General features: G+C 46.0%; 2 protein-coding genes across 2 annotated transcripts in view; one reads left to right on the top strand and one right to left on the bottom strand.

Annotated features, from left to right (window-relative positions):
- LOC114584171 (BOS complex subunit NOMO1-like) overlaps positions 1–18,146 on the bottom strand; it is a 37,306-nt gene extending 19,160 nt beyond the window's left edge. The window contains exons 1-17 of the mRNA XM_028705754.2: positions 17,939–18,146; positions 16,141–16,230; positions 15,334–15,379; positions 13,744–13,844; positions 13,518–13,624; positions 12,392–12,464; positions 12,017–12,169; positions 10,701–10,838; positions 9,673–9,762; positions 8,602–8,707; positions 8,354–8,504; positions 7,020–7,197; positions 5,957–6,098; positions 4,596–4,727; positions 3,253–3,389; positions 2,276–2,363; positions 1,536–1,599 (exon numbers count right to left, since the gene is read on the bottom strand). Of these exons, the coding sequence (XP_028561587.2) occupies positions 1,536–1,599; positions 2,276–2,363; positions 3,253–3,389; positions 4,596–4,727; positions 5,957–6,098; positions 7,020–7,197; positions 8,354–8,504; positions 8,602–8,707; positions 9,673–9,762; positions 10,701–10,838; positions 12,017–12,169; positions 12,392–12,464; positions 13,518–13,624; positions 13,744–13,844; positions 15,334–15,379; positions 16,141–16,230; positions 17,939–18,085 (1,943 nt within the window). The 5' untranslated portion in view covers positions 18,086–18,146. The remainder of the gene's footprint in view (positions 1–1,535; positions 1,600–2,275; positions 2,364–3,252; positions 3,390–4,595; positions 4,728–5,956; positions 6,099–7,019; positions 7,198–8,353; positions 8,505–8,601; positions 8,708–9,672; positions 9,763–10,700; positions 10,839–12,016; positions 12,170–12,391; positions 12,465–13,517; positions 13,625–13,743; positions 13,845–15,333; positions 15,380–16,140; positions 16,231–17,938) is intronic.
- A 2,616-nt stretch (positions 18,147–20,762) lies between these two features.
- The window catches only part of ABCC6 (ATP binding cassette subfamily C member 6), a 37,790-nt gene continuing 33,155 nt past the window's right edge, over positions 20,763–25,397 (top strand). Inside the window, exons 1-3 of the mRNA XM_028706221.2 lie at positions 20,763–20,996; positions 23,307–23,483; positions 25,063–25,188. Coding sequence (XP_028562054.2) covers positions 20,790–20,996; positions 23,307–23,483; positions 25,063–25,188 — 510 coding nt within the window. The 5' untranslated portion in view covers positions 20,763–20,789. The remainder of the gene's footprint in view (positions 20,997–23,306; positions 23,484–25,062; positions 25,189–25,397) is intronic.

The raw sequence follows: 25,397 nt of genomic DNA, 5'->3' as shown, positions 1-25,397 counted from the left end.
GAGAACAGAAATCATGCAGTGGGAGGCCCCATTAGCTATAGTGGTGCTTAAGGTTAAGAACAGTTTCAGGTTAAGTACGGACCTCCGGAATGAATTAAGTATGTAACCAGAGGTACCACTGTACAGGTGAAACTGTAACGGTCTTTTCCTGACAATCCTCTCCAGGCTGTGGTCATCCCTACTGCTTGTGCACCTTTTTCTTCCACACTTTTCCCTTCCGCATAACTTTCCATTAATGTGCTTCGATACAGCACTTTGGGAACATCCAACTTCTTCTGCAATTACCTTTTGAGGCTTTCCCTCCTTATGGAGGGTCTCAGTGATGGCTTTCTGCACAACTGTCAGGACAGCAGCCTTCCCCATGATTGTGCTTCCTACTGAACCAGACTGTGAGACGGTTTAAAGGCTCAGGAACCCATTGCAGGTGTTATGGATTGAATAGCTACTGCACCTTTTTCACAATATTCTGATTTTCTGAGGTTGTTAATTTGGGGTTTTCATCAGCTGTACGCCATAATCATCACAATTATATCAAATAAAGGCTTGACATATCTCGCTTTGCATGTCATGAGTCTATCTCATATATTAGTTTCACCTTTAAGTTGAATTACTGAAATAAATGAACTTTTCCACGATATTCTAATTTTTCAAGTTTCACCTGTACATTTATTTAAGTGGCCTTTAGATGCTCTAGCAGTGGCATGAGAGCTACTTGCCCACACAACGCAGTGCTGCTATAAAACAGACTCACAGAACTGTAGAGTTGGAAGGGACCCTGAGGGTCATCTAGTCCAACCCCCTGCAATGCAGGAATCTCAACTTAAACCATCCACAACAGATGGCCATCCAACCCCTGCTTAAAGATCTCCCAAGGAAGGAGGGTCTACCACGTCTCGTGGGAGTCTGTTTCACTGTCAAACAGCTCTTAGTGTCCGAAAGTTCTTCCTGATGTTTCATCAGAATCTCCCTTTTCGTAAGCTGAATCCATTGGTTCAGGTCCTAGCCTCTGGAGCAGGAGAAAACAGGCTTGCTCCGTACTCCATGTGACAGCCCTTTGGCCATTTGAAAACAGTTATCATAATATGGCAGGACCTAGACTTTGGATCTCGCTGGCTATTGACAGCAGGCAGGCAAGTAGGACCAAGCTTGGCCTGCGGGCCAAAAGTTCCCCACCACTGCTATAGACGATACTGCACTGAATGGCCTGACTTTAACAAGGCAGCTTCCTAGACTCCTAGGGTCCAAACTGCCAGGTCCTTAGCATGTCACCCAGCTGGGATCAGGGAAGACTGTCAGGTGCTAAGGACCTGCTTGCCTGGCTCCAACCAGGAGTTAAGTGCTCATTCTTTGAAGAACACAACAGCCGCACTGTGTGATGAACCCATGGAAAAGCGGCTCCACCACAGCCTCTCAAAGCCCTGGAAACAGCTTCACATATGTGAAGCCTCCTTCTAGTTTATCACATTTATTCATTGCAAATATTGACCGCGAACATTTCCGCAAAGGTTACCAGCCAGCTGCTACTTCATGCTTACGTATCATAGGTGTAGTATTCGTGTTCAAAACGGTGGCAGGAACGGGGTGTGACTTCGTACACACCTGAAAATATCGAAGCGAGACACAGTTGCAATTCTGATTTCAGATTCCGAAGGTTCCCATACTTCAAAACTATATCACACTAGCATTTGCTGGCAACCTGAAACCTGCTGCCTAAACAAGAGGCTTGCCTAACAGAAGACACAACCTCACCTATTCTCTGTCTCAGTGCAGATCACATAGGTAGATAGGCACTCCTCCTACGTTCCATGGCCTCCCACCTGGTGCGCCCCCTACAGGACTGGTGAGGTACTCTGGGATGCACTTGCCTCCTCAAACTCAGGAGAAGGCACCCCAGGAAGGTCCTGGTTCTTGGTCTACTCCAACCTCAAAACAACAACCCTGCAAGGGAGCCTAACCCAAGACAGCGATTGGCCTACAGTCATCCAGTGAACTTGGGATTTCCCAGTCAATGTCCAACATGCTAACCATCTTTTGCAGCTTACCTGCCTATGGATATCTGTTGATCCCAAAATGTTGGATATTATGCCAGGCACTCCTGCTCTTTGGCGAATGGGGTAAACCAATACACCTTCATGTATTTGCAGACTCACCTTGCAGTGGGGTGCAGCTTTGGGGGCTGTTATGGGGGCTGCACTTCAAAATTTACCACTATCTGTTGGAACCTCACGCACAAACACATACACACAAGAGCATTCATTTCCAACGAGACACTTACCTGGCTTGGAGAGGCAGAATCTGTTCACCCCTTTGGACAGGTTATAAATGCCAACGTTCTCAGGTCCATTCCCATCCTGATAAAACTCCTGATGACAAAAAACCCAAGAAGTCTATTAGCACGTATTGAATCCCAATCTTTGAAGTTTCCAAGTGAGTTTTCAAACAACTACAGCAGTTTCCAATTCTGCCTCCAAAATTAAGTGGGAAAGGCAGTAAAGGCAAAGGACCCCTGGACAGTTAAGTCCAGTCAAAGGTGACTATGGGGTTGTGGCACTCATCTCACTTTCAGGCCGAGGGAGTCGGCGTTTGTCCACAGACAGCTCTCTGGGTCATGTGGCCAGCATGACTAAACCGCTTCTGGCACAACGGAACACCTTGACGGAAACCAGAGCATACAGAAATGCCATCTACCTTCCCACCGCAGCAGTACCTATTTATCTACTTTCGAACTACAGTGGTACCTCAGGTTAAGTACTTAATTCGTTCCGGAGGTCCATTCTTTACCTGAAACTCTTCTTAACCTGAAGCACCGCTGCGCCGCCAGAGCACGATTTCTGTTCTCATCCTGAGGTAAAGTTCTTAACCCGAGGTACTATTTCTGGGTTAGCGGAGTATGTAACCTGAAGCGTATGTAACCCGAGGTACCACTGTACTAGGTGGGCAGGAGCTGGGACAGAGCAATGGGAGCTTACCCCGTTGTGGGGATTCAAACTGCCGACTTTCTCATCGGCAAGCCCAAGAGGCTAAGTGGTTTAGACCACAGCACAACCAGCAATATAGAAATATATTACTTAAATCATTAATTTGATATTTATGGGCAGCGGCTAGGTTGGTGATTACCAGATTTTGGAAGGGACTGGAAGGGGCAACTCTTATGGTCAATACTGAGTCTGACTGTCTATAAGGCAGCTGCCTATGACGCTATGTTGGGGGGCAGTTCAGGCCAAAGAGAATGCATATAAGCCATTATCTCACCAAAGTGATCGCATGGGAAAGCGAACAGCGCAGCATATAGCCAGTCTGGCGGAACTCAATCCCTGATGCATCTTCTTCCAAAACCTCAAGTTCCAAGGATTTATTCTTCCAGCACCAGTCTTCACGGATGATGCTCACTTAAAAGAAAACAGACAGACCAGTAAGAGGGAGGTGTCATGTCTGATGCTTAAAAAGCAAATAGTTAGACAAGCACAGGAGTCATCCGAACATTTTGTAAGCACTAGCGTTTAAAAATAAGTCCGGATATGGAAGAACTGGGCATATTCAGCCAACGTGGCGCCCTCCGGATGTGGCAGGAACAGCCACTCCCATCATCCCTGACCATTGGCCGTGCTGGCTGGGGCTGATGGGAGCTGGAGCCCATAAAAAATAGAGGGCACCACATTGGCTACCCCTGCTTGAAAAGGAAGTCTGCAAGACGTAAGGAACTTATATGCTTTCACCTGTACATTCTCCATCTCTCTCTCTCTCTCTCTCTCTCTCTCTTTGGAAAAAGCAGTACACCGCAAGGATTGTACACATCGGACACAGAAACCAGGGGAAACTTCAGCGTGCAAGAGAACATGGGAAAGTTTCTTTTTAATAGGGTATTTTCCTTCTGGGGTTTTTTTTAATAAGCAATTGTATAAAAATGATTTTTTAAAGAAAAATAACATTATGCTGCCTGGTTAAGGCATCTTTTAAAACAATTAACAGGGTGTGGCAGTGATTTATTTAATGGCATCTAGCATATTAAATTGATTAAACACTGAAGGCTGAACTTCAGTGGAGACATATCTTGTCCAAAAAGTGGGGCATTGTTTAGGGATTTTTGTTGGGGTCAAGAATAAATTTTGGGAGATTTTAATTCTACTGTCCTATTGATATTATTTTTTCGCAGCTTTGTTTTTAATTCTTATGTGGAGGTGGTTTAGTTTTGTTGTGTACATTTTGACATGCTTTTATTTATGGCTTACGACTGCTGTTATATATTTTTAAAATTATGAAATAAATGTTTTCATGTTGGAAGCTGCCTTGAGCATGGTTTTAACTCTGGAAAGGGAGCACAGAAATAAATGATATGGTGAAAAGTGGAGCATAAATATGAATGAGTAGCACATTCTGGCACAATTTGAAACAGTGAAAAGGCAATAAACACCCCTGTGCAACCAGACTCCCTCGCCCCACATGCCCTCTCTTGGCCCCCCAAAATCTGCTCCAGAGGTTTTTGGGGTAATTAGGGAAGGCACGTAAGAAGATTAAGTTCCATTACACAGGTGGAAATCTTTGCACTAGCGGATGACTTTATTACATACAAACTAAAAGCACTGCATTGTCCTTACTTTTATACTTTCCAGGAAGCACATTTTCAAACAAGAAAGTCACTGAGTTAGACTTTGCTGCAAGTTGAAGGCTACGCTTCTCCCCCTGCCGGTTCACAGACTGGAGTGTCACCATCAATTCGCCACAAGCATCTGGGGAAAGACAAAAAGAGGAGAATGTGCAGGTTTCAGATTGGCATGTTTAGTCAGCAGCCTCCTTAGGACTTTGGGGGGGGGGGGCAGAGGCTTGATTCAGATGTTAGCTTCTTGATGAGAGACAGCACTCATTTGAGAACAAATCTGGATCTACCAGCAAGCAGACACTCAACAAGAATTTGCAGCCAATCACATGATTGCATCCAGCAAAGTTCCTCTGAAATCAATGGCCCCCAGGTAGTCATGTCAATATACAGGCTTACTCTGTGTACGAGCAACACTAAATATACAACCCACAAATTCCCAGGCAAGGATATCTGTATGTCACACATTTGCAGGGGCCCCATTCACGCTTTATATTTTGTGCCAAGACAGGTGTAGGGAGAGCAGCATTCCCTCGTGGAAGGTTTCCTGGGGGTCACATTCCAGCGCTGAGGCAGGGCCAGGCAGAAAAAGAATGGAGAAAGGGATGCAGCTCTTGACTTTGTAGGCTGCATTTCAAGCGTGCAAAAGTCAGGGGACACGACGGATGCACAGCTTTCTCCATCCAGGTACACAAGAGGCATTATGGCAGCTGCAAGGGTATATTCCAGCCAGGAAACAGCTCTCCACTTACAACATCAGTCTTTCGTGGACACCTCGAACCCAGTTTGCAGAAGCTTTTCACAAGGGGAAGTATTGAAATGTGACAGCCTCAAGATGTCTAGGGGGTAGGGTGCCAAATGTCCTGGCTCCACTGGCCTCTCTCAACCCTCTATGACAGCAGCCTCGGAGAAACATTGGTGAGGGCTGTGGGGAGGCACTATAGCCTAGGGAGGGTCAAGAGGCCAGACAGAGAGGCCTGGAGGGCCGCATTTCAGCCTGATGTTCCCCAATTCCACCACAATGGGCGGAGGGGGAGGACTGCCAAAGGGAAGTAAAGCTTCCTTTAAGGAGACTGACAGGCATAAGGATAGTTTAGTGTGCTGGGAGATCCCCTGCAGGTCCACAGGCCAAGACACAGGCATCAAGCTCTTCGGAGCCTTAGCCCTGGTGGCTATATTGCTACAGTAGTCAACGTGGAGCCCTCCAGATGTAGAAGGATGGCAACACCCATCACCCCTTGCTGTCTGGGGCTGATGGGAGTTGATGCCCAACAAGATCTGGAGGGCACAGTGTCAGCTATTCCCATCAGACCATATGAGCAACCTAAGTCAACTATTTCCACCCGTCGGCGCAAATCTTACCCAAACAAGTGACTTTCCCCGAAATGGAGGCCAGGAACTGCGAGAAGGTCACGTCCAGCACCGGTTTGGAGGCAACCGTCACAGGAAATGTCTTGGGTTTCAAAGCAAGGCCAGCTCTGGATTCTGCCTCGGGAACGATCACCTACAGCAAATAAAATGACGCTGAGAATGACTTCCTTGTGTGAAATGGAGCAACACAGATAAAAGACGAAGAGTAGAAGTTTGGATTTGATATCCCGCTTTATCACTACCCGAAGGAGTCTCAAAGTGGCTAACATTCTCCTTTCCCTTCCTCCCCCACAACAAACACTCTGTGAGGTGAGTGGGGCTGAGAGACTTCAGAGAAGTGTGACTGGCCCAAGGTCACCCAGCAGCTGCATGTGGAGGAGCGGAGACGCGAACCCGGTTCACCAGATTACGAGACTACCGCTCTTAACCACTACACCACACTGGCTCTCAGACAACATCTGCACCCCATTCGCTGAGCAGCAAGGAGCAAGGAACTGGAAATATGCAAGGAGGTCACTGAGTATGCTTGCAAAGGCTGATGGGAGTTGTAGGCTGCACTTCCCTCAGGTCGACCTTCTGGGGGTCACATAGCAGTGGCGGGTGGAGCAATGAATGTCAATTTTCCCTTTGTGTAATAGCCTAGTTCAGGATTTCCCAAACTTGGGTCTCTGGCTGTTTTTGGACTACAACTCCCATCATCCCTGGCTAGCGGGACCATTGGTCAGAGATGATGGGAACTGTAGCCTAAAAACAGCTGGAGACCCAAGTTTGGGAAACCCTGGTCTAGTTTCTACTCAGCCACACCCACTCCTCTGCCCTCCAAGAGGCAAGAGAGAAGCATTATCAGAGTTCAAGGACACATTCCAGCCAGGGAAAAACTGAGGTACAAAGCAGGGAGAGTAAAGGGTTCCAAGGGCCAGGTAGAGAAGGTTTGAGGGCCACATGTGGTCCCTGGGCCTAAGGTCTCCCACCGCTTTGAGAAACAGAAATCTGCTCCAGATTTGATTGCTTTTACAAGTTATTTCTTTTCTTAAAAGGTATTAGTTATTCTGACCTGGATGACATAGGCACCCGATTTTGCCTTGAAGCAGAAAGCACCGCGAGTGTCCGTTTCCGTGGTAACCATCAAGGTTTTGTCCTTGTCTTGAGGCAACATCGTCACCTTGTATTTGTTGATCTGCTTGATAGAGTCAGGAAAGCGGGTTACTGATATCTGGCCGCAGACACTGAACCTATTGGGGAAAGAAGGGTATTGCCAATGGTCAGGAACAACTGGAATTGTCTGGAAATCTAAAAGGCCACAAGGTTCCCAACTCCGATATAATGACACCATTGTTGTTGTTGACAATTATACACCTTTCACTTCCAAGGATCTCAAGGCACATGGTTCTCCTCCTCCCCATTTCACCCTCACAACAACCCTGTGAGGTAGGTTGGTCCGAGAGCGAAGTGATTGGCCCAAGAGAACTTCATGGCTGACTGGGGACTCAAACCCTGGCCTCCCAGGTCCGAGTCCAACACTCTAACCATTACACCAAACTTGCTCCCGTGTTGGACAGAGTGTTGGATCAGGACCTGGGAAAGCAAAGATCAAAGCTATGAAGTTCACCAGGTAGCCTTTAGCCAGTCACTTATTCTCTGCCTAACCTACCTCAAAGGGTTACTGTGAGGATAAAACAGGGAGAACTCTGTAGGCCACCATGAGTGGCTTGGAAGAAAGGTGGGACAATGTCATTGGATTTGGATTAAAATCCTGCTTTATCACTACCCGAAGGAGTCTCAAAGCGGCTAACATTCTCCTTTCCCTTCCTCCCCCAAAACAAACACTCTGTGAGATGAGTGAGGTTGAGAGACTTCAGAGAAGTGAGACTAGCCCAAGGTCACCCAGCAGCTGCATGTGGAGGAGCGGAGACGTGAACCCGGTTCACCAGATTACGAGACTACCGCTCTTAACCACTACACCACACTCAAAAACTCTAAGGTACCTAAGGAGTCTCTAAGGTGCTACTGGACAATTTTTTATTATTATTATTTCGACTGCGTCAGACCAACATGGCTACCTACCTGAATCTACATTCATTCATTCATTCATAAATAAATAAATAAATAAGCAAGCCACACCATTGGTCCATCTTGCTCAGCACTGTCTACTCTGACTGGTAGCAACTCTACAGGAGGTCAGAAGATCTTCCCTAGGCCTACCTGGAGATGTTGGGGCTGGAACTCGGAACCTCCTGCACGTGAGGCAGCTGCTCTGCCACTGAGTTCCAGCCCCTCCCTGGTGTATGGTAGCTTCCTGTGCTCCTATCCCAAGGCCTCTTGGCTCTGCTCTGAAAAACCCCAATCCCGCCCTTGCTGTCTTGCTCGGCTTCCTACTCAGACACTCACTCCGTTGTGATGATGTCGGCCAGCTGGGGAGTGTTGGGGGCAATTTTCACCGTAATGGTCTCGAAGAAGAGGTGCTCTTTCTGGGCTTGAATGGTATACGTTCCGGTGGTGATGTTTTCAAGTCGGAAAGAGCCGTCAGACTTGGTAGTAACTGTGGACAGATTAAAAATGGACGGATTCTGTTTGAATTCAGCTCGGCCAAAATCATCAAATAGGTAGGACGCCAGAGTAAAACAAGAAGCACATACCTTTAATTTGGTTATTCAGCGTCACAGTAGCATCTGAAACGCCTTCCCCTTCTGGGCTGTTCAAAACCCTCCCTGTGACTGAGAAGCCCATGACATGGAAAATGGGCTGAAAGGGAGGAAGTAGGAGAGATCAACAGCTGAATAATAAAAATTTTATTTTTATTAGATTCAGGTAGGTGGCCGTGTTGGTCTGATGCAGAAGAAATGTATTTAAAAAATTGTCCAGTGCCACCTTAGAGACCAACTAAGTTCGTTCTTGGTGCACACAAAAGCTCATACCAAGAACAAACTTAGTTGGTCTCTAAGGTACCACTGGGCAATTTTTTAATTTATTTAACTTATTTATTTTTATTATTTAAAGATTTTATTGAGGTAAATCAAATCAATACAATAAAAATAACAGAAGCACAAAAAAGGCACACTGTATATCTGAGAAGGATTTAGCATTAGGTTTATAAAGTACTTTAGACCATTAGGAAAACAAAAATTCTACATTATACTACGGAGAGGAGTCCCGTGTGTGCATTTTTTCGTACATAAGATAAAATCCCACCAAACAGCACAGAATCTTTCAGGGTCCTCCAAGCCTTTGGCAACACGTGATTTAGAAGTTATTTTTTCAGCTAATGCTAAACTGTACATATTCTTATACCAAAGCAAAAGTCACAAATCCTACAAGGTTCTCCACTGGGGGGCAACTGAGGTTCTGACAGCTGCCAGCATCCTCATCGAGCGTTTCTGAGAGCTGAAACTTTTCAATTGATCATCCCATAGATTCAGGTTTTTTTTAAAAAAAAAAAGCTGCAGGGAATTTGGAATGGGATATTTGAGTATGTTGGTCATTTCTTGGCAAACCACTGTCTAGAATCTGAATGTCAATGAGTAGTTTTACCACAGGTGGAAAAGGATGGAATTAGAATGCAACCTCAGGAACTCTTTTTCCTCCCTCCTACCCCATTTGAAATAGTTCTGAATTGCTGGATTATTTCAGGTTAAGATACATCCATCCGTACGATATGCTTTACCTCAAATCATCCAAAGTGCAAAAAGGGTAATTCGAGAAGAGCTCACCTCAATTTTCAAACTGTCATGCTCCACCGTAAAGTCCAATCTAGATGGAGCAACATCAAACATAATTCTCTCGCCTCTGTAAAAGGGGACCTGAGAAGAAGGCAGAGCCCCAGGTTAAGCAACGTGTTTCTACAAAAAACAAATCCAGACAAAATCCAATCCATCGCAGTGGGAGGTGTTTCTCTAGCAGTGGCGACTGTTGAATCTAGGAGCCCTCCAGGCAATCGGCTGCATCCAACATTAGCCATAACCAGAGTAAAGAAATTAACGGGCATGATGAGCTTAGGCCATTCATTTCAATGAGTATACTCTGAGTAATACTTAGTTGGATACAGCCCAATGTAATAATATGTATCTACCTGAAGGGGGAGAGGGACGCGGGTGGCACTGTGGGTTAAACCACAGAGCCTAGGACTTGCCGATCAGAAGGTTGGCGGTTCGAATCCCCGCGACGGGGTGAGCTCCCATTGCTCGGTCCCTGCTCCTGCCAACCTAGCAGTTCGAAAGCACGCCGAAGTGCAAGTAGATAAATAAGTACCGCTCCGGCGGGAAGCTAAACGGCGTTTCCGTGCGCTGCTCTGGTTCGCCAGAAGTGGCTTAGTCATGCTGGCCACATGACCCGGAAGCTGTATGCCAGCTCCCTCGGCCAATAAAGTGAGATGAGCGCTGCAACCCCAGAGTCGGGCACGACTGGACCTAATGGTCAGGGGTCCCTTTACCTTTACCTTAAGGGGGAGCAAGTCGGATATAAATGCAACAAATAAATCTCTGTCGCTCTCTCTCTCACACACAAAATATGTTTGAAAAAAGTTTATTTTTTCCCCAAGCCTACTTGCTGTTTGCAGTGGGGAGATGAGGGGGTGTGTGTGGCTGCAGAGTGCAAGTGTTGTTGTCAACACACACACACCAGTTTCTATGACCTCCAACTGCACCCATGGGCCCCAAGAAGGAGGATGACCCCTGCTTGCAGCCTTCACTTTTGAGGAAATCATTATTCAGAAAGGCAGGGGAGGTCTCTCATTACTCACCACAGTGTATTTCCCACTCGGCAAAGACATAAAAGTAAACGAGCCGTCCTCTTTGGAGATGACATTGCACAGATAGGCGAGAGAATCGTCCCTGGCAGGAAAGCCGTCAACTGGAGAGGTGCTGCAGCCCATGATGTCCTGTACAAAAGAAGGCAGACAATCCTCTATACCAAGAACAAGGAACCCCGAGAAGCGCAGAATTTCCCAATGCATAAATGGAGCTCCGGGGCTGCCAAAGCTTCCCCACTCATCTGGAGATGGTCTTCCCTCTCCACGTAAACAAACAGGGAAGTTGGCTCACTGAGCAGCAGACAAAACAGATGCTTCACATGCAAAAACCAGGACTGTGCGCATGGAACTCAGGTACAGAATCGCTCCCTCCCCCTCCCAAGACGCAAGAGAAACTCACACCGCCCATCGTCTAATTACTTTGGAGCATTAGCCGTTCCCCACAAACCAGATGGATGGGAGCAGTGTTCAAGCTTGGATCCCTAGAAGTTGTTGGCATACTTCTCCTATCATCCCTGATGGTTGGTAAAACTTTAGAAATGTGGTCCTCCATCTGTACTCTGAAGGCACCATCTGTTTCAGCTTTTAAATACCTATTGAAAACTTTTCAATTCTGTAAGATTTATGCCGGCAAGTAAGAATACCTCTTTCCATAAAGGTTAACTGATTTCTGATTGTAACTTTATTAATAGGGATTTTATTGTATGGAAGTGTTCTGGCTTTTTTTCGTTATAATGGAGATACAGTGGTACCTCGGGTTAAGTACTTAATTCGTTCCGGAGGTCCGTACTTAACCTGAAACTGTTCTTAACCTGAAGCACCACTTTAGCTAATGGGGCCTCCCGCTGCCGCACAATTTCTGTTCTCATCCTGAAGCAAAGTTCTTAACCCGAGGTAATATTTCTGAGTTAGCGGTGTCTGTAACCTGAAGCGTATATAACCTGAAGCGTATGTAACCCGAGGTACCCCTGTATATACTTTTTATGAATAAAATGAATTAAGCGACACAGTCCCTTTCTTCCACAGCCTGGCTCTATCACTATCTCATTCTGTGAAGACCAGGCTCATTTAACTGCAGTTAGGCACGTTTGTCAAAAACAGTATGAGGGGGTAAAAAAACAAGACCGATATCACATCTCCACAGATGTCAAAAACATTCCGAGTTGTATCCAATGTTAGTCCTACTCAAGGTAAACCCATTGAAATTAATGGGAATGACTAACTTGGGTTCATTAGTTTCAATAGGTCTACGGGGGGGGGGGGGGATAGTTGGCTACAACCCTCCTTTTGCATGATGTACAACTGACCTCCTTGGTTACCGACGACGAGAAAAGGAGGAACATGACCCCTTTCATGGGCTCCCCATCACTCCGGACGGATCCTGAAACGTTGTAGCCAGCGACAACGAGAGGGCCAGAGGCATAAGCATTGGAATTGGTCACTCTTACAGTTGTGCTGGCCTGAAATATAGAAAAATGTGAACGGTTGGTCTCATAATTCCACAAAAACAGTTAACATATGGTTTTGGAAGCCTTTATTTGTAATTTCTGTAAGTACAAAACCATTTTGACCATTAAAAGATCCTTCTTGTTCTGAGAAAGTCAGCGCCTTAAAGTCACTTCACCAGCGTATGGGGCAGATTTGTGTGGAAGCTCGATGCTTCAAATTACAGCAGCACTCACCTCTTTCAGCATCCAGGTTGGATGGGAAGCAAAGATTTCATATTCCCCAGGAAGGACTTTGAAAAAGGCATACCTGTAGAAAGGGAAAGTTGGTTCACAAACAGAATAGCTCTGGCTAACAGTGCGTGCCGCACGATTATATTTGTACCCACCCACCTTCACCACTGAGCTATGGTCCCCTGCCCTTCTTTTTCAAACAATCCCTGCCAGACTGTAAGAGAGGAATCAGAAGCAAAAACTTGTACACAGTCGCTCAGGCCCTACATTTTTAACTGTCCAAAAACCACCTCTGGTATACAAGCAACACACACTATTTATGCAGGCCTTACCTTGCTCTCTCAGCCAGATCCTTCTCTTTTAGTTACTGTGCTGTTTTTAATGGGGTTGTTTTACTGTGCATGCTATTTAAGGATTTCTGTATTTTAACACTTGCACAGTTGGGTTTTTATGCTCGTAAATCGCTTTTATAGTGAGTCCTAAGTGCTGTATGAGGGACGCGGGTGGCGCTGTGGGTAAAACCTCAGCGCCTAGGACTTGCCAACTGAAAGGTCGGCGGTTCGAATCCCCGCGGCAGGGTGCGCTCCCGTTGCTCGGTCCCAGCGCCTGCCAACCTAGCAGTTCGAAAGCACCCCCGGGTGCAAGTAGATAAATAGGGACCGCTTACCAGCGGGAAGGTAAACAGCGTTCCATGTGCTGCTCTGGCTCGCCAGATGCAGCTTGTCACACTGGCCACGTGACCCGGAAGTGTCTGCGGACAGCACTGGCTCCCGGCCTATAGAGTGAGATGAGCGCACAACCCTAGAGTCTGTCAAGACTGGCCCGTACAGGCAGGGGTACCTTTACCTTTACCTTTAAGTGCTGTATGTAGATAACCTATGCTTTGTAAACTAATGCTCCACATATGCAGTCCCACTGGCACAATGGGGCTGCCATTTCCTCTCCTCCCACCTGTGTGCTCCTCAAAGATGCTCCAGGGAGCCCCTCAACTCTCCAGAGTTTATTTTGAGGGTGTATGTGGCAGGGTGGGTTGGAGAGGAAGTGGAAAACCCGCTGCACACACAGAAATCTGCTGCGCCACAGAAGCTACAGCACGAGATACAGCCCTGCGGCAACAAGTCAGACTCACTTTCCACCCGGCTGAGTGGTCGTGGCTTGTATGCTTGCCTCCGAACCCAGATTCCGCAGTGCAACAAGAACCCCGGCAGGACCCAGTGTCTGACCTTTGCTGAGAACCTGGAAAGAAGGGGACAGAGCAGCTCTTCAGCTTGCAGGGAAGAAAGCACAGAGGACCTGCTTCCCCATCACCTCCTCCAAAAGGAGGCAGCAACAGTCAAACAACAAGGGCCTTTTACCTTCCCATTTACAGAGAAGCCTGTAAACACAAAGTTGATGTCTCCTCCTTTAGTGCAAATGTCATTGATGCCGTCCACGTGGATGTCCACGCTTGTGGGCTCTGGTGGGGAGGGAATGAAAGCGAAAGTATTAAACAGAAGAAAAATTATGTCAATGTCTTCTGCGACTGCTATACATGAAGCATCATTCCTTGAACCATATCCGCCCCAAACATTTTAAAGCACTATGATGCCATTTTAACAGTTGCAGCTTTTAGCAAAGAATCCTGGAAGTGTAGTCTGTTAAGGGTGCAAGAGTTGTTAGGAGAACAGTATTTCCCTTGCAAAGAAGAGGGATTGATTGTTAAACCAATCAATACAGTTCTGTAAAAATAGGGACCTCATAACAAACCTCTGCACCCTTAAACAATAGTTCCCAAGATTGTCTGGGGGAAGCCATGACTGCTAAAAATGGTATAAGGGTGGTTAAATGTATGGGGTGGATGCATAGGGGTTAAACATGAGGCGGGTGTAGCCTTGGTTGCTTCGGATATCATGTGAAGATGCTATCGTTTTGCCAAAGTTTTCCCTGACCCATGAGATTGGACCTTGCTATCTCTGAATTCCTCCACCATGTTGCTAGAAGACAGAAACAGGCCCATTTGATGACATTTGGAACAGTTTTATTGCATTTGTTAACACCAGTTCATCATTTGGAGGGCCTTATGTGGATTATTTGGATCACTTCTGGTCAATAGATTTATAAGTTGCAAGTGATTCCTAGTCTTAGTAATGGGAAAGGGGAGACAATATCAGGAAAACAGGTTTAGCATCATTTTTTAAACGCTGTGATCCAAAGAGCTGTTTGGTTTATCTGTTTTATTGGTTGTTTTGGGGAGGAATTCAAAACTGAATTCCTGTTTTTACCTGCTCCTGTGTACTTAGTGCTGTTTTTCTGTTGTTATGATACTGTGGATTTTTAAGGATTTTTTTATACAGCTCAGGGTTTGGTTTGTTTTTTTTGTAAAATTAAGTAGCTTAGAAAGGCTTTCAGTAAATAGATAATAAAATCAAGGCAGCATTTCCCCCCAAAGAGACAGGGTCACAGCACATTTTTCACCATGCAAGGCCACCATATCCTACACAGAGCCCTGTTCTTATTTCTATAGCTTTCGACTTTTTATCACCACAGAACAGGTGTGAGGAATCCTTGGTGCTCCGGTTGCAAAACCACAACTCTCTTCAGTCCCGGCAAGCCCAGTCAAGGACCAGGAATAGTGGGGAGCTGTAGTTCAGCCACAACTGAAGGGCCAAAGGTTCCCCATGCCAGCTATAGAAGCAAATGCCATTAGAAATGAACTTTTGAAAACCTCAGTTTCAGTCCAGTGCAATCCTATACTGTCCTTTTCAGTGAGTTATTCCCAGGACTTATTCCCAGATAAGAATGCCTATGACTGCAGCGTTACAGCGCAGTTCTGTACGTTGGGTCAGCAAACCATTTTTTCAGACAGCATGCCAAAAGTGAGCAGCCAAGCATAGATCTAAAACCAACATTTGGAACAATTCATATCCCACCCCATCAAAAAAACAAACAAACAGGTACATACATACCAAAACTCCACCCTAGGGGAGGTTCAATTTTAAGGACAAAATCCCCCTACAAAAGAAATCATGAACATTTTTTGCAATTACAATAAAAATGCAACAGCTTTCTAAAGAAAACCCAGCAGTTGACTATCTTCTATCTTAAGGGGTATCCAATAAATCCTATGCACTAGGTGAAGTACTTTCTTTTATCTGTCCTGAAGCTTTTAACGTTCAACTTCCTTAGATGTCCACAAGTTCTGAATGTTATGAGAGAGGCAGAACCTTTTCTCCATCCATTTTCTCCTTGCCATGAATAATTTTATAATCTGTTATTGTGTCATCTCTTACTCACCTTTTTTCTAAACTTAAAAGTCCCAAAAGGTCTAATCTTTCCTCTTAGTGGTATTACTCCATCCCCTTGATAATTGTGGTGGTCGCCCTTTCTGGAAACTTTTCCAATTCTGCAATATCCCTTTCCAGGTGAAGTTACCCGAACTGTACACAGTACAGTAAGCCCTCAACTTACGTACATTTAACTTTTGCGCAATTAGCTGTACACGCAAGGCAGAAAAACAAACTCAAAACTCAAGAAAGACCTACGCCAGGGGTTACTAGCCTGGAACCAGTAGCCCCTCCCTCACCCAGCGCTAAAATTAGGCTTGAAAGCTTGCCACTGTAGCCTGTAGAACAGACAGCAGCAGTGTGTGGTTGACAGCAGTGTGGAGTGGGGTGATGGTGTTCCCAGTTTCTCCGGTTTGCAAATTTACCCACAGGTACAAAAAGGTTAGCAACCCCTGGCTGTCACAGTTCAGGTACCATATTGTTGCTTACCTTATCGTACAGAGGAATCATGAAGTAACCATTATTTGGAGCACAGTCTGTTTGGTATTTCAAGGTTCCATGCTTGGTGTACAATTTAATCTATAAATTAAAAGCAAAAAACCCACAATGGAATATGGTAATTCTGCTACAGCAATTGTTTATTATTTTAAACTCATATACCTCACTTTTCTTTATATTAAATAAACTCAAAAGCTTTCTGCAATAAAATAAAATAAAATACAGAACACACAATGACCTGGTTTGCACGACACATTAAAACACAGTTAAGCTTAAAAATATGGTTTCAGAGCAAAAACACCATATGCTGGTGAACAGGAAGAAAACTAAATGCTTCATGTCCATCCCCCCACACCTCCTGCTGCTCCACTCCAGGAAGCAAAGCCATGGTTTGGCTCAGCTTTATGTCCAAACCTAGGCTTATGGTTCGGCTCCGCCAAACAAAACACAAGCAGTAAGCTAAGAAGAAACCTTGGATACAACTCTCAGTTTGTTCAGAGGGAGACAAAACACAAGGCTGGGTTTGGATGTAACACTAAGCCAAAGCAAAGCTTAGTTCCCCCAGTAGCAGAGCAGGAGCATGGAGGTGCAAAACAGCCATTTTATCCCTGGTATGTTGCACCTTCACCTTTAAGCTACAGTTACGCTTTTAACTATGGTTTAAAGCAGGGGTAGGGAACCTGTGGTCCTCCAGATGTTATCGGATGCCAACTCCCATCAGTCTCATCCAGAACAGCCAATGGTCAGGGATGATAAGAATTGTAGTCCAGCAACATCTGAAGGCCACAGGTGTCCCACCCTACTTTACACTAAAGGCTAAAGCAGCCTTGCAAATAAGCCCACAAAAGTTACTGGCCTGCAAAAAATAAGAATAATACTAGCCTGTCTGATCACCCCAGAGGAGAAGCCACTATCTGAAAGACGCACAATCACACCCCGCACTGAACCCTGAAGTAACCTGAAGGCATCACTCAACACGTCACAAAAAGAGTGCAATGGGGGTGGAGGCACTTATACGCACTCCGCCAACATGGGGGGGGGGGGCAGGAACAGGAACCCCCACACAAAATGGCTGTAAACTGTAGAACTTCTCGCGAGTGGACTGGCAAAGGCACACAACCTGCTTTGCGCTTCAGTGCTGGTCACAGAACAGGCTTTCCTTCTTCTGTAGCTGGATAGTGCAGGGTGAATGCAAGACACCTTCAGGTTGTCAGTATTTTATAAGAGGAGCTCAACTACATAATGGAAACTTAGGTTTGCGCAACTAACGGGTTAAAGAGTTCGTGATGCAATAAATCCACTCTATGCATGCGGTGAGCGTTTCCTACAGCTACATAAGTGCCATGCACTAAAAAGTACAAGGTAAGGAACTTGATCGGAGCATCTACTTTGGAACTCGCTGCCTATTGAGATTGTGCAAGGGGCCTTTGCTGAACTCTCTTCGGAGCCTTCAAAAAACATACCTTATTGGAAAGTCGATGTGATTTTAACCCACTTCAGAGTTTTAAACATTTGTTTGCTTTAAACTAGGGTTATGGGTTTTCCTTGATGCTGCTGCTTTATCTTTCCGTAAAGCGCTTTGAGCGGCTTGGGAGGTGGGTGTTTGTTTTTCACAATCAATGTATGAATTTTATGAATTAAGTAGGGTAAGTAAAATGAGAAAGAGGCCCTTGATCCATTTCTTCTTCTTCTTCTTCCTCTCAGTCCCCCAGGAGCTGCTTCACCTGCCCGCCCCCCCCGTTTCAAATGCTAGACACAGAGCGGGCGAAGCCGGAGGCGCAGCGCTCACCTCGATCAGGGAATAGTTGATCTCCACGTCGGACTTGACGAAGCCCCCGCAGCCCACCACGATATCCTCGGAGCCCCGCGCCGCGTCCCACAAGCGGCAGCCCCACAGCAGCCACCAGAGCGCCGCCGGCGCCCAGCCCCGCGGCATCGCCGCTCCCTCGCCCCCCTCAGCCCCGCCGCGCCGAGCAGCCTCCGAAGGTCGACGCCGAGTCAGGAAGAGAGACGGCGCATGTGCCGGATGCGCTCTATGGTCTCCTCTTCCCTGCCGGAAGCAAGCGCGTGCGAGAGGCGAAAGGGTTATCCCTGGTCCCCCTGGCGGCTGGGAGGGGAGTTGCGACTCCCAGGGTTGGGTTAGCAAGGCGCTCCAAACGGCTTTTTTGAGGGGGGGGGGAGGACGCAATGCTTTCAGAATGAGCGACGTCTGAGCCTGAAGAACCATTTCTTGACGTAGAACGTGACGGGAGCCGGCGTGACGTAGAGCAGGCACCCTCAAACTCGGCCCTCCAGATGGTTTTTTGGGACTAAAACTCCCATCATCCCTAGCTAACAGGACCAGTGGTCAGGGATGATGGGAATTGTGGTCTCAAAAAAACATATAGCGGGCTGAGTTTGGGGGTGCCTGACGTAGAGCGTTGGGATAGGACCCGGGTTCGAATCCCCCTTCGGCCATGACCTTGGGGATGGGGCAGTTCACTGCCTCTCTCAACCTAACCTACCTCACAGGGTTGCTGTGTGGGATTAAAATGAGGAGGGGGAGAACCATGTACTTGGAGAAAAATGGTGGGACAAAATGCAGCGGATGAAAATAAGTCCCCCATCTCGCCCTCCTTGGCTTCATATCAATAGAGGAGGAGGGAGACGGGGCCTCTGGTGTTGCACTAGAACAGAAGTGTGGCTTAGTGGTTAGAGTGTCAGACTGGGAGTTCGAATCCCCACTCAGTCATGAAGCTCATGGGTGACCCAGGGCCGGTCGCCGTCTAGCCTACCTCACAGGGTTGTTGTGAGAATGAAATGAAGTCTGTGGGGAACTGTGTGTGCCCACCTTGAGCTCCTTTGGAGGAAAAGTAGGATATAACCCTGGGAGTTTTAAGTGTTGTGGGAGTTGTAACTCTGTGAGGGGCAAACTACAGTTCCCAAGGAGTCCTTGAGGAAAGCCATTTGCTTTTAAATGTATAGTGCTTTATGCAGCCTTGGTTAGGATTGTGCTGTTATTTCTGAAGGAAGGATTGTGCAGTCGAGCTACACTCTTAAGCACTCTAATGTTTAACCTCAGTATGGAACTTACTTCTGAGTAAACCTAGTTGGGACAGAGCTGCAAGGCTCTGCTGACTTGATAAGTTCCCATTGATATGCAATGAGGCTTAACTCCTCAGCAAACCTGCTTAAGAAAACTGGTAAAGAAATTATTATTGATTGATTTCTGTTCATTTTATTTATTTGTCATAAAATTTATAAACTGCTTGATGGTAAAAAACAACAACAACCCAACAACTCAAAGCACTTTACAGAAAAATGAAACAATGAAATTATCAGTAAAAAAAAAAGTTTGAAAACAACTACTGTACTTAAAACTTTCAAACAAGATTTAAATCAAAGATGAACTAAAAACTCAGTTTAATGTCAACATTATACATGCCTGGATAGGCTTGCCTAAACAAAAATGTTTTTAGCATTGCATCAAAAAGAGTAACTGACTGATGTCAACAGGCAGGGAGTTCCAAAGTTTGCATGCTGAAGAAGACAGAAGTGGCCATGGTATTCCTGAGGTGGATTACTTAAGCAATAAAATCACACACCACAAAACTGAGCAGGTGGCATGAAGCCCATTGCACTTGCTGTTGCTAAATCAGGGGCTGCTTTGCAGCTTGGGAGAATCATTTACCAGTTTTTGGTTTATTCAGTTATTTTATAACAAACCTACTGCCTGAGCCCCGCTGGACTTTACTACAGCAGCCTCAGAAAACCCCTTTTGCCTGTAGCAGGAATCCAGCTCACTTTCTGCCCTTCTGCGTTGAGAGGGATGGTTTAGGGTTGCCAGACATACATGCATTAAAATGTTTCTCTGGCGCTCCAGTACAATTACCCAGACATGCTAAAAGATCATCTCACCCCTTACCTACCCAAACTGTCCCAATGTAGTGCAGGAGAGGACACCCTGCAGGAGGCGTCTATTCTCTGCACCCTGTTGGAATTGGGCCTTTTACACAGCATTAATTCAAAGCACATCCCACCCCCCCAAAACAAAAAGAAATCTGGGAATTGTAAATCTGCTAAGGCTGCTGGGAATTTCTATGAGGGGTAAACTACAGTTCCCATGATTCTTTGGCAGGGTGTGCTTTAAATGTCTGGTGTGCTTGCAGCCCAAACACACCTACCCTTTGGAACTCCCTCCCACTGCACATCAGACATATTAATATGCTTTTTTTCTATTGTCTTTTTGGAGCCTGCTAAAGCCGTTCCTCTTTCATAGAATCATAGACTTGTAGGGTTGGAAGAGTCCTCAAGAAGCCTCCTAAATTATTTATCCCGGTTTAGATTTGCTTTGCATTTGAATTGATATTGCAGTTTGAGGTGCTGTTGCTCTAAACGGTTTCTTATATTTATAATTGTGGCTTTAAAATGTTTTCATATGTGCAGTTATTCTAATTGTTTATATATGTAACTGTTTTATGTGTTACAGTAATTATGTTGTACATTGCTTCAGGATGCCCCACAGGAAGCAGTTCAAAAATGAAATTAATAATAATAACCTCCCATTTTCTCCATTTGGGCATATTTAAAATCACCCCTCCTTTTTTTTAAAACAAAAAAACCTGTATCTGCTGAAGGCATGCCCTTGGCAAAACAGGTCCATGTTAGAGAGGCTAGTCGAATCCCCGCCCCTTGAAAGAGGCAGTTCTCAAGCCAAAGGGGGCAGGAATTGTGGAAAAGAGACTAGGCAGCAGACTGGAGCAGCTGCGGAAGATCAGGAGTGGCTGCTGAGAAGACAACAAGCAGGAACCATGAACGGAGTGAGCTGGCTGTGCAGATCCAAGGAGGATCAGTTTGCAGAGCTGTGGGTGAGTGTCAGCCACATGTCTCAGCTGGGCAAAGTTTTCCGTGTGAGCTGCAACAAGAGAGAAAGTAGATCTGGTGGCCTCTTTGCTGCATGGCGTTTACAGCTCCTGCTCGCTGTCCCTCTTGCACAACTAAGCAAATCACACACCCACTTGTACACAGAGAGGTAAGGGGCCATGCCACGTGTTTTCCTGGTGTGGTAGGGCGAATGGGTCACTCTCCCACCAACCTCATTTCTCCCCTCCCCTCGTTCTATCTTCCAGTGGGGGTGACTGTCAGCTTTCTCCTCCTAAGACTGTGTACACATGCCCTCTCTCCTCACTGGCGTTGCAAGCTGGGCACACATAATGATGATGATGATGATTAATAATAATAATAATAATAATAATAATATTTATTTATACCCCACCCTCCCCAGTCAGAGCTGGGCTCAGGGCAGCTAACACCAATAAAATCACAGTAAAAACATAATAGGGGGGAAAGAGGGGGGGACCAATTTAAAATGCAGCCTCATTTTAAAGTAGCCAATAAATCAGGACCTTAAGGGGAGGGAAACATAAGGGTCAGACCGAGTCCAAACCAAAGGCCAGGCGGAACAGCTCTGTCTTGCAGGCCCTGCGGAAAGATGTCAAGTCCCACAGGGCCCTAGTCTCTTGTGACAGAGCGTTCCACCAAGTCGGGGCCAGTACTGAAAAGGCCCTGGCCCTGTGCTTGGCTGTCCACACATGAGCTTGGCACACACCCATAGCTACCCCATAGTTTCTCGAGGAATACTGCTCTCTGATGCGTTGCCCCTCAGGCCTGCTTGCATCTGATACGAAAAGGCAAGCTGCCTTCGGTTCCGCAGTGAAGCTGAGGTGTGTGCTCTTGAGAAAGCTGTTGCACATGTGCAGATGACAGCTTCCTGAATGGGAATCAAGGGGCATGAGAGTTGCAAGTGCACTGGAATCTAAACATGTAACATGCATCCGGTGAAGATATCCTCAGCCCCTCTCTGGTGTGTACAGCAATGTGCAAAGGCAACTTGAAACACAGCCAGGGGTGTGAGCATGTGCATTTTAAGCCACAAATGTATACAAAGCCCCAGTTGCAGTGCTGCCCCTTGTAGACCTCAGCAGGGAGGAGGACGGGGACAAAACTAGAATTAGATGGCTCCGCCTCTAATTGGCTCTGGCCCGGCCTACGGTTGGGCCTCCCCACCTTCCAGCCGCAGCGGGGCACCAGACAACCACTGTTTTCATCTCTCTTTAATGCTAAGTTTCTGATTTCTCCCCTAAATTCATTCTGGAGGCAGGCTCAATGAGCAAGAAGCCAGGCTAGTCAACGGTCCTGTTAAACTTTCCTTACTGATCTGTCAGTATCTGTGTACCGTTGAGAAACTTTGGACTTCTGTGGCAATTAGAACACACACACACACACACACACACACACACACACACACACACATCCAAATGTGCTAGTCTTTTCTCATAGACTGCAGCTGAAGTTATTCCCTTTTGCACCTTAATATTTGAAAATAAGGGCATGAGATGGAGTCAGTACTGCTTTAAAATGACGGTACAATTTTATCTGTTTATTTATTTATCAGTGAAATCCTCTAAACATCTATTCAGATGTTAAGTCCCAGAGGCAAAAGTAGGTGGAACATCAAATGTAAATTCTGCCTTTGCACAGTCGGCTTTTTTTCGACACAAGCAAGAGGCATGAACAGAGTTCAAGGACACATTCCAGCCAGGCAAAAACACTCAGGATACAAAGCAGGGTCAATTTTGAAAAAAGTTTGCAGTGCATTTATTTATTTGGAACAGCCATACACTCCCCTTCACGGTGGCTATATATCTTATCACAGCCGGGCAGTCACCTCAGTAAAACAACAATAATCACATCTAAAATAAACAATCAGCTATCTAAAACATTGCAATGCTGGCTGTTCCCTCTTAAGGATGTGCCCCTGAGCATGTGCAAAGCGCTTTTCTGTTACTGCATTCAGTATACATAGAAATGGCTTTGGTGCAAGTCTGATTTCCAAGGATTTTGAACTGGGAATCAGATTATAAAAGTACCCTAGTTCCGTGGCAGAGCACATGCCTTGCATATAAAAGTTCCCAGGTTCAGTTTTATTTCTTTTTTAAAAAATAATAAAGGGTGCCCTCACCTTCTTATAGCTCTGCCTGACAACCATGCCCACTTTTTACTCTGATACCACCTGCTGCCAGTATGCAGCCCTCAAGACTGAAAGTGGTCCTCAGCAGAACATGGGTTGTCCCTCCCTGCTTTAAAACTTTAGCATTCATGCTCTTCTGTCATTGCAGGATTGGAACCAGACATGGCATACAGCTACCCCAAGCTTCACTTCGTGTTTTGAGAGTACCGTGCTGATTTGGATCCCATGTGTCTACCTTTGGGTCTCTTTCCCTGTCTATTACCTCTATCTTAGGAAAAACTGCAGAGGTTACATCAGGATGTCGTCTGTCTTCAAAGCAAAAATGGTAAGGCTCTCCGGACTGTCATCATTTTGCAGGAGGTTTACAATCACGTACTGGAAATTTAGGTGTGGATTACATGACTCCGTCATCGTAGTTTAATGAATCCACTTTTAAAAAAAACAACCAAGGGCCTTTTTGTGGTTAGGAAAGTGGTGGGGAATGCACTGAAAAGTGTGCAACAAATGGAGGATTTGTGGGGAAACGTATTTTAAAATGCACAAGCAAATCAGGATGAATTCGGGGTGCTCATTGTCATATAACCTGCCTCTCAGAGGTGGTTGCCATGCTGCATGGGGCGCCAAAATAATGCTTTAGAATGGAGAGCGGGAAGCGCCGAATTTCAGCATCACACGGGGCACCACTGAAATTTGAGAGCCCAAAGTTCACCAAATCAGAACAAATGCTTTATTATTATCAACAGCTACAACCCACCCTTCACCTTAAGGTCTCAGGGCGGGTTAGAATCATTAAAACACAATATTAAACACAATTCGAAACAACATACAATCACAGAAATAAGACAGGTCCTAAAAGTCTACACCTCGGGTATCAAAAGCCAGATAAAAGAGGTATCTCTTCAGCACTCACTACAGAATGAAGACACACTTCTGTGGGCAGAGAGTCACGATGGGGCTGCCACAGAGAAGGCCCCAGGGCACTCGCCAAGCTTTTGAGGGCGATGGAACAACCAACAGGGCCCTATCTGTTGATCATAATACCCACACCCCCGGGGTCTGTTGGGGAAGAGGTATTTGGGGCCACGCTGGAGGAGACTCTTGAGTGTCCCATGGACTGCAAGAAGATCAAACCTCTCCATTCTGAAGGAAATCAGCCCTGAGTGCTCACTGGAAGGACAGATCCTGAAGCTGAGGCTCCAATACTTTGGCCACCTCATGAGAAGAGAAGACTCCCTGGAAAAGACCCTGATGTTGGGAAAGATTAAGGGCACAAGGAGAAGGGTACAACAGAGGACAAGATGGTTGGACAGTGTTCTCGAAGCTACCAGCATGAGTTTGACCAAACTGCGGGAGGCAGTGGAAGACAGGAGTGCCTGGCATGCTCGGGTCCAGGGGGTCACAAAGAGTCGGACACGACTAAACGACTAAACAACAACAACAACACTAATGTGAGCACCTTGAACTGGGCCTGGAAATGAACTGACAACCAATGCAGATGTTTTAGAATGGGTTACGGGAGATGTGAAGGGAACCCCAGCCGGTTTGAACCAATGGAAGTTTCACAGTCATCTTCAGGGGCAGCCCCACTAAATAAGACTGGACATAGTTGAACCTTGTGTAAGCTATGTGCAAGCAAATCAAGACAAATACTCTGTGAACCCGTCACCTGGAGGCACACTTATGCCTCTGTTTCCTCAGGGTTTTACTCAAACTAAGTTTTAGTCGTTGGATCCATTGAAATGAATGAACCTAAATGAGTTCAATACGTCTGCTCTGAGTAGAAGTTAAAATCCTTCATGACTAGAAAGAAACAGGTGAGATGCTGATGCCTTGTTTTGCCCCTTTCACACCCACTCTGTCCTTTGAGTCTGCTGTTCTGATTGAGGCCTTCTCCATATTTCCAGGTTCTTGGCTTTGCCTTGCTCTTGCTGTGTCTGTCAACTGCCTTCTACATCCTTTGGGAAGCAACCCAAGGAATTCCTCGTGCCCCGGGATTTATCATTGCTCCTCCTTTGCAAGTGGTCACAATGGTAACGCTTATTATTTTTATTAAGTAGTGGGTGGACATAGCAGACGACACAGAGATTTCTCTAAGTAGTTCTTTATAAGTAAGCTGGAACTGAACTGAACAGCAAACAGCTCAGCCGGCCTGCTTTTATAGGCGGCCGGCTGTCAATATTGTATCAACAACAGCCCAGGGTTTCCTGCCTAAATTAACTTACGTGGACCTGAGTGAAAA

Source organism: Podarcis muralis, chromosome 14 (genome assembly GCF_964188315.1).
Source record: "Podarcis muralis chromosome 14, rPodMur119.hap1.1, whole genome shotgun sequence".
Taxonomy (NCBI): domain Eukaryota; kingdom Metazoa; phylum Chordata; class Lepidosauria; order Squamata; family Lacertidae; genus Podarcis; species Podarcis muralis.
The sequence above is the reverse complement of the archived record's forward strand: the minus strand, read 5'-3'. Positions and strand labels throughout refer to the sequence as shown.